Source organism: Ammodytes marinus (genome assembly GCF_949987685.1).
Source record: "Ammodytes marinus genome assembly, chromosome: 1".
Taxonomy (NCBI): domain Eukaryota; kingdom Metazoa; phylum Chordata; class Actinopteri; order Uranoscopiformes; family Ammodytidae; genus Ammodytes; species Ammodytes marinus.
Window position 1 is genome coordinate 30402122 of NC_137230.1, and position 9732 is coordinate 30411853.

Consider the following 9732-nt stretch of genomic DNA (forward strand, 5'->3'; position numbering starts at 1 on the left):
TCTGCCACGCAGGGCATTCTGCCTTAACCAGAAAGAGCTTTGGCAGAGTGCATTTCGAACATGGAGGTCCCTGCAGATTATTTATCCCATGCAATTATCATAATGGAGGCAGCATAAGGTAATACTTGAATAAGAATTGAATTATCACTTGAAAGGTGTCTCTTTAACCTCACACTCTCCCTCTTTCCACTATTGGTAAGGGATGGCAACCTTCCTCTACTTACCATGACATTTAGGCACGTGAAATCACATACAGGAACATTACATTAGATAATGGCATTCTGTTTACCATCATAACGCAAGCGGTAATACAAAATGAAATTTCCTGCACACAGGTTTTACTTCTTTGACAGTAGCTGTACCTCCTCTACATGGTTTACTATAACTCCTAATACCAATTTAAATCATTTACAGATCTTCTTGCACAGTAGTTTGAAACATTTTAACCAATCTAATGTCGGACCAAAAGTCATAGCAATTTTAAAGCCATTTAGTAAACTAGAACAAACAAAACGAGGCTGTCACAATCCAACAGCAATCATCGGTCAATGGCAAAGTGGCTGGATTTACTGATAATGATATTACATTTTTCTTCAGACACAAGCGATTGAGAAAAAACAAACATATTGTTCTACCGCTTTTAGACGTAATACCATGGCATATTGCCTAATAGCAAATTCAAATGTGTCTAAAGGTTTTAGTCCCTACAGTGATTGTGTCTGTCTGACCGTAATCCCAGAGATGGCAGTTTGATTGCTCTCAATTTTGCCTGTCATTTCATTTAATCTGGTTCCATCACATCACAGACTGGGGAAAATGAGCTTGGTCATCTGAAATTGTGATGATTTTCAATAATATGATCGGGCGCTGTGGCCCTCAGAGGACTGTTAAGATCAAGTCGGAGGGTCGGCTCCTTTGTCATATAGTTCACCATGAAAAGAGCTAGATTACTCTCTGGTCTCATTTGTTGGAGACAAAAAACACATATATATGTTGTATACCCTGTCTTACCTTACATTCAGCAGAACAATGGGAATAATTTAGGTAATAAATTACCTGGAATATTTCCAGTCTATAGTGAGCTGGGGAGACTCTAGCCCTTGTAAACATGCACAGGATGAGTGTGTGTGGAAAATGAATGGATGGGTTTTCTTTATACACTATACATTATTTGTGATCCATATACCTTTGTTGGGCTTTAAACTTTCTGAGAACAAACCTAGATCACCGGTCCACCTGAAGCTTAATCCACATTTGCTTTAGAGTAAATTACCATAAAATGAAATGACTGTGTAAAATGAAAGAGGTTGCTCATAGAGCTGACATCATGGTACAGTTGTGTTCAAAATAATAGCAGCAGTGTGTTTAAAAAAGTGAGGCAAGATCAACATCCTTATCATAGCTTCCAAACACGCAAATGCATTGGGGACATTGCACATTCTATTCAAAATCCAAATATGAAGAAACTTTTGTCAAATGTTTCTTCATCTTTACAGAAAGTGAAGAAAAAGGAATATTAGACTGTTCTGAATGCATGAAGATGTAGCTTTCCTATGAATCACTGAACTAATATTTAGTTGTATAACCTCTGTTTCTGAGCATCTGTGTTGCAGGGAGCCGACCAACTTATGGCACCTGTGAATAGCTGTTTCAGCCCAGGACGATTGGACTACATTCCACAATTCCTCTGCATTTCTTGGTTTTGCCTCAAAAACAGCATTTTTGATGTCACCACATAGGTTTTCTATTGGATCAAGGTCCAGGGATTGGGCTGGCCACTCCATAACGTTAATCTTGTTGGTCTGGAACCAAGATCTTGTTCGCTTACTTTTCAACACACTGCTATTATTTTGAACACAACTGTATAACGTCAGCTAACTGCAGTTTCATGAGGCGTATTACCCTCTTTAGGCCTATTGTGTAAAATTGTATGGCCCCTGCATAGAGTATTTGCTGTAAGGTTAAGTCAATATATCAGTCATCTTGTTTTCATGTTTTTGTGCCCCCTGGTGTGCAAAAATCAATTCACTCAGCTTTAAAGCTAAAGGAACCAATGGAGCTTTTATGTGAAAGCATTGAGAAAAATCAAATTACATTGTTCTATTACAATGTCCTATTGAACTGTTCAAAATGGCCAAGAATAGATTTTAAGGCAGTATACAGACTATAACACAATTGGGTTCTTAGAGCACCTAATTTTGGTCAGTTTATCTGGAGTGTCCCTGCAGTGTGCTTACTATACTGTATAGATGAGAACCATTCCACTTTCCCACTAACACCCTTGGCAACCATCCACTCATGAAATACTTTAGCATAACACTTGAGTATGACCTCGCTTATATGTTGTTTTTTTTCATTCGTCTTTTTTACTTGACGTTATAGAATGTTTCATGGAGTGCATCGCTTGTAGTATCAGAATAATGTTGCCTTGAATCCACTGAATATTAAATATTGTGGCTCCAGGCAGCTTTGTTTCAGCATTTTTGCATCCGCATATGTAACTTTCATCACCTTGAAAATGAAATATTGTGCCTGCCTTTGATTGATTAGATTGAAGAAACAGAAATGATTTTTTTAAAATGTGTTTTCATCCAGAGCTGAAATAATGATTCATCCAAGTTATATTCGGGCATTCCACTAAAAGTAAAGTAATATTCCACACAGGCCTTAGCTAAATAAGTAATAATAATACATATAATAAGAAGAATAATACACCATTAAGTGCTTTTCAGTAGACCCAAGTCCCTTAAATAAACTGAATAATAATGGTTTGCATAATTTCTTTTTTTATGACCTTCAATAAAGTGCATTGCAGTATTTATTTTCACAAAGGAGACCAGGGCAAAGACACTGCATTGCCGACACACATTGTTTAAAACACTGACTAAATGTGACGAGTGTGAACAGTCTTGTTTCAAAGCATCACGCCTACAACAACTGGCCCAACCAAACCAGATGACTAAGCCAAAGCAAATAAAAATATACGTCAGGCGTTAGCAGCTAGAGGGAATGTCAGATGTGATTTTACCATAACCATTGTAAAGATGACAATATACCACACATTACGAAGCATATGACAGCTGCAGTCAGCCCTGTACACTAAACAACCGTAACTTATCCCTAGTTACAGCCATAAATACAGTTTAAAATTGGCAGCAGCAAGCAAGCAGTGACAATACGGAATAATACGTGTTGTATAGCTCCATCCCAGGAGAATGAAAAATGTCGGAAAAAAACATGCAGTTTATTTTTGCTGTTTTGAGACTCGTAAGGACATCATTTATGCTCTTGTTAAAAAAAAATACTTCGGCTGATAAGTCAGCAGCACCCAACAGCCGCCTAGATTTATTTCCCTAACGCCAGCACTCGGTGTACTGGGGCCAAGATGGGGGAGGGGATTTGCCTTCTTCTCTTTTTTTTTCAGGTGGAGCAGAGCCGGAGAGCGAAGCACTCTCGGTCTGCATCTTTCTATACAGTCTATGGTCTGCACATCAGAGTAGAGCAGCAGCAGTGGTGCCCTTACATTATGGTGGGCCCCAATGTATAGGAGACAATTAAAGGTGGAGTCAGTGATTCTAGAGATTGCTTGATGTCAAAATAACTTTTTGTCAAAACCAGTCAATATGTCTTTGTGATTCACTATCATAAGGTATTGTATGAAAGCTGAAAAAATATCCAGTGCTAATGTTGTAAACTGGTATGGAAACCAAGGGGCCCACCGTAGCTAGCAGTAAACCCTGTTTAAAAAGTCTAGGCTGTGTATTGTAAAACTTTGTTTTTTTATATTTTCAGTGCCACACAGTACTGACAGGTTGCAGCTTGAGAGGAGTTATTCACTGATTTTGACAAAAGGTGATTTTGACAACAGTTGTTCTCCAGAATCACTGACTCCACCGTTGGCAAAGTTGTCCCCGTTTTAGTTTCTATGCTGCGTCGGCTCGAACGTGATCATGTGATCGGCACGTCAAATGACGCAATGGGGCGTGACCCGTAGTCTAAGAGTTAATGTAATAGACGGATAAACTCACCGCGGTTTTAGTTTTTCCTAAGATTTGTTGACCATTAGGAAAATGTTGAATCACACAATACTTATCCTTGATATATTCCTTTTATTGTACATGTTTTGTTAGGTATATAAGATCCTTTACCATTTATGCACTTGCTAAAACTTCATTAGCACTCAAGATTTTCTTTATCAGCACCAACACAACAAGCCTGTTATCCATCTGTATCTTCTAGGCACAGTGTCTGTGCGCAGGTCTTGTAAGACCCAGATGGCCCGTGAGGTTACAACATTAGCACAAACAAGGTTAAAAGCAAGACATTCAGCAAACGTATGCAAATGTACTGAGTCAGTAATGTGCTGAATGAATTAGCAAGATGACAGTCAGCTCATAAGACAGCAGCCCTCATATTTGCCACAGGCTTTTTTTCTGGTTTGATGATGATGAGAGACTTGCCGGATTTTATATCACATTTTTTATTTTACCCGTTTTGTCAATTTCACACTCATTTTACACACACAGTATCAACTTTGAATGGCTGTGATCAGTAATGTGATGTGATCATTAATGTGACAGACGTGACTTATGTTTAATGCCCCCCCACCCCACCCAACCCCCTAATTGAATTGTGTGTCTGATGGTGGAATTGCTTATTGAGTTGCTTATTTTGCTATTGTTTTTTTTGTTTTTACTTGGTTGGAATAATTCAGTTGTACAGAAAACTGTCTAAATACACAGTTAGAACTCCAAGGGGAAATGCTAAATATGCCAACAAGCTAAAACAAGAAATGTGTTGCAAAGCAAGTTATTCAATCATGCAACATTTCTTGTAAGATTGCATTGTCCTTTGTGTATTCCCTTGCTTGTGTGGAGCAGTGTCAACATATTTCTTCTCCTATTTATTCTATGAGATGATCAGATTATTTTGTTTGTTTGTTGTTGTTGTTTTTGGGAGTGTTATTTATTGATTGGTAGACACTTCCAGTTATGTAGGTCTCTTTGCATATTAGACTGCCAGGGTTGCCTCTCTGGTGTGATTGTCTAAGCCTAAACATTTCACTATAGAATTCAGTTTTCTTGAAGTGCAAAACAATGTCATGAGTCTTATCATCTGACATTATAATTTAAGTGCTCTGAAATACTTTGCTTTGTATAACAGTCTCCTTGCTATGAGCCCTGATATAGCCATATGTTACTCTAGGACATTTCCAACAAACTCATTATAACAAATGAATTTGGCAATTCACAGTGGTGTCAGATATGATGCCAGCGGCTGCTGGTGCAGAGGCAGAAAAAGTAAGGGTGGGTGTGTTTTTATGTTGCTGGCAGGATTTTAGATGTAAGCAGCTACTGCTTTCAGTAGCTATGAATACATATTGAGATTGCCTAGATGGAATTTATCCACACAGTGTTGCAGCAACAAAGGGAGGAAGGATGTTAGGAGAAGTTTTTTTTTCACTCTGAGCTGATCAAATTTATTCCGATTTTTTAGAAGAAATGTATGTAGCAAGAGCTAGATTTATTCTATGAGTGGTTGATCAACATTGTTGAACACTTTTTCTATAGGCATTTCCATGAAAACAGTGATGTTTTTATTGACAACTGATCAACTATGTCAGTGTTTTTGTTATGTCTAACATGTGCTTCTAAGGTGGCAGCACAGTGTTTGTTGTAGACAGACAAAATTAGCTCCTGCCAGTGGGAGGCCTCGTTCAATCTGATTCCCCAGCGGAGGCTTGTCTCTCCGCAGCCTCTCCACACCACGGCTGGCCAGGCAGCAAGACTGGTGCTAAACAAAGCCACATGTGGACTCATTTCTACTCATCCACTCATCCTCACCACAGAAAATTTCTAGTTCAGTTAACAATCTTTACAGTTTAAAAAACACCTGTCATATTATACTTGGTTCTTCATGCTTGTAGGGTGCCAACAATAGATGATATACAAATAACTTTGGTTGGAATAGCAGAAAAGAAACCCAATAGACAAGGTACATGTTTTTCTGACAAGGCAAGGGGGATTTGCTTGTAGCAAAGGCATTAACTGCACTGAAGAAAATGGTGCCTGCATCACTTTATAGCACAGCTTCACACAGTGCTGTCATATTTTAGAACTGCAGTGCATATATGACACTGTTGGTTAGCTGTATTGCTGTATGTGTAGGTTAAGTTACCATCACTGTGGGCTGAGGGTAATAAGGAGTGATAGCAACACATCAACACTGCTGTGGCAGTGGGAGGAACAGGTTGTACTGTGTATATGACTTATGTGTAGTATCAGCTTGAGCACACCCAGGCCTATTCTTAGACACTTTGGCTGAATGAACTTATCTAATTTGATTTAATCAAATCTAAGATAACAGAGTTACAAGTCTCATGTTAGTCACTTGATTGTGGAGATATTACATTCTGCTGTAGTTATGTAAGGACAATAGCAGAGCACTTAAGATTCTTAAATCCCACTATTTTCCAGGATTTTCTGTGGAGATTAATTGGATTGTAATGGAAAGTAAACAACAGTGATGTATTGCTTTTATAAAACAATCATAAATTACGAAATCGATGAAAAACCAGGATAAAATATATCAAAAGGCATTTTGTAAAAAGTCGAGATACTGAAAAATAGGAACCAGTTTTTCCACTGGATACCATTTATTATTGACTTTGTTAATATATCGATAAAAACAATAGCACAATATAGGGATGAATAGCAGTACTTCCTTCTATGCCTACCAGTGTATGTATTTCGCAGGTTGCATTGCTTGTTATTAGCTCGGGTAGATATTTTGCACAAATGTGTTACTGGTACTCAGACAGTATTTCTTTGTTACATTGCTGGCATTAATTGAGTGTATTGCTTTCTTGCTGTTGTCTTGTCTTGCCCTACAAAAGAATGGGTCCCAATTACATCAACAGATTGCACTTTTCTTTTGAAATTGTCATGACTAAAGCTTTCCGTATTAAATAATTCCAGGCTTAGAATTCCATTGAGGAGCTAATAATAAGGAGCTTACAAGAAATTCATAGGTCCTGCTCAAACCGGAGGCTGATTATACATTCTTGTATTTCATTGTGTGCCCCCTGTGTAGATACATCAGCTTCTGTGAAGTCTCGGAATCTGGGACAAACCAGGGTTATGGAGCTAACAAAAAGCTTGTGATATTCCACACATGGGAAACTCTCACAAATTAACTGAAACTGTTTATTTAAAGTACTATTTAGATAGATGAGGGCTGCAAGTAAAGATGATTGTATCAATATATCTGTTGATGATGTTTGGTGTATCTTTTAGTCCAAGAATTGTGTAAAAAATGTCGTTATGTTTCCCAAAGATCCATGTTACCTATCTTCATATTGTTTGTTTCATTAGGCCAAAAGTTTAAATCACAAAAAATATTCAACTAACAATTGTAAAGGACATACGAAAGCAGCACTAAATCACCGAAGCGACATCAAAAATACACTGTTGTTACTCAATGATGTAACTAACTGTTATTCTCTTATTTCCCTTCTTGTTGCAGAAAAAACAAACAGCGGATGAACTATGAATGCTGAACACAATGATCTACTCCCTCCAGCGCCAGACAATGAGAGGTCATAGGCTGAAGGGGGCGCTCTCCAACCCCCTCTTTGTGTTGCTTTTGGCCCTTCAGATCCTGGTGGTGGCTGGGCTGGTTCGAGCTCAGACCTGTCCGTCCGTCTGCTCATGCAGTAACCAATTCAGCAAAGTCATATGCACCCGCCGCAGTCTACGGGACGTCCCAGATGGCATTTCCACCAACACTCGCTACCTGAACCTTCAGGACAACCTCATCCAGGTCATCAAGGTGGACAGTTTCAAACATCTGCGCCATCTGGAGATCCTGCAGCTGAGCAAGAACCACATCCGCAGCATTGAAATTGGCGCCTTTAATGGGCTAGCCAGTCTCAACACCTTGGAGCTCTTTGATAATCGGCTCACGACAATCCCCAATGGAGCATTTGAATACTTGTCCAAGCTAAAGGAATTGTGGCTACGGAACAACCCTATTGAAAGTATACCATCTTATGCCTTCAACCGGGTTCCCTCGCTTCGAAGGCTGGATCTAGGTGAGCTCAAACGTCTCTCCTACATTTCTGATGGAGCTTTCAAGGACTTGAGCAACCTGCGTTACCTGAACCTGGGAATGTGCAACCTCAAGGAAATCCCAAACATCTTACCCTTGGTCAGGCTTGAAGAGCTAGAAATGTCGGGAAACCTGATTTCTGTTATCAAGCCCAGTTCATTTACCGGATTAGTGAACCTCCAGAAGCTGTGGATGATGCATGCCCAGATCCAAACTATCGAGAGGAATTCATATGATGACCTTCAGTCTCTTGTGGAGCTCAACCTGGCCCACAACAACCTTACCTTTCTACCACATGACCTCTTCACACCATTGCATCGCCTGGAGCGGGTTCACCTCCACCACAACCCTTGGAACTGCAACTGTGATATCTTGTGGCTCAGCTGGTGGCTGAAAGAGGCAGTACCTGCCAATACTAGCTGCTGCGCACGTTGCCATAGTCCTGCAGTCTTTAAAGGTCGCTACATTGGAGAACTGGACCACAGCTACTTCCAGTGTGATGTTCCCGTCATTTTGGAGCCACCCAGTGACTTGAATGTGACTGAAGGTATGGCTGCAGAGCTTAAATGTCGCACAAGCTCGTTGACATCCATCAGCTGGTTTACACCAAATGGCTCATTGGTGACACATGGGGCTTATAAGGTGCGTTTGTCTGTACTCAATGATGGGACACTGAACTTTACCAGTGTCACAATGCAAGACACTGGCACTTACACCTGTATGGTTAGCAACACAGCAGGCAACATTTCTGCCTCTGCTGTGCTTAATGTCACTTCTGTGGAGAACAGCGGGGTGACCTATTTTACAACAGTCACCGTGGAGACCATTGAGACCCCTGGGGGAGATTTCCAAACGCCACTGCCCCCATTTGGATGGGTGTCATCCTCAACAACAAAGGGTACTCCTGTTCTAACACGGACCACAGAGCGGACTTACACCATTCCAGTTCTTGATCTGGACGGAGAGGGAGCCCTCAATGGCCTGGATGAGGTGATGAAAACCACCAAGATTATCATTGGATGCTTCGTGGCCATCACGCTAATGGCTGCTGTTCTGCTGGTTATTTTCTACAAGATGAGGAAGCAGCATAACCAGCAGGATCCTGATGGCCCTGCCTCCTCCATGGAGGTCATTACTGTTGAAGAAGAGCTTGCAGGTGTCGCCGCCATGGAGAGACACCTTTCGCTGCCCCCTCTGGAGCACTATAACCACTACAACACCTACAAGAGCACTTACCACCATGCTCCTATGCTCAGCACCCTACACAGCTCGGCCACGCAGGAACCTTTACTGATTCAAGCCTGCTCGAAAGACAATGTACAAGAGACCCAAATCTGATCTTGTATTTGACTAAATATCCAGTATCATCCCTTTCATACTTGGAATACAATGGACCAAAACAAAAATTGACTTAACAGAGTTGATATCAATACTGGCGATAAATCAGCATTTGGCAAAAGGGACGACATATGATACTTTGACAAGTGTCTTTACAAAAACAAAGATTATTTATTAAAAGTATGTCTAGTGGCTAAAGAAAAACAATTTGTGATAGCTTTTTAGCTCATTTTATTTCTCTCTCCCTCTCTCTCTCCCTCTCTCTCTCTCTCTCTCCCTCTCTCT

General features: G+C 40.2%; 1 protein-coding gene across 1 annotated transcript; it reads left to right on the forward strand.

The window, feature by feature from the left end:
* Nucleotides 1-7551: 7551 nt before the first annotated feature.
* Nucleotides 7552-9447, forward strand: lrrc4cb (leucine rich repeat containing 4C-b; the record flags this gene model as incomplete). Its single annotated transcript, XM_080030735.1, has 1 exon — nucleotides 7552-9447. The coding sequence occupies one exon, from the start codon at nucleotides 7552-7554 to the stop codon at nucleotides 9445-9447; it is 1896 nt and encodes a 631-aa protein (XP_079886861.1).
* Nucleotides 9448-9732: the final 285 nt, after the last annotated feature.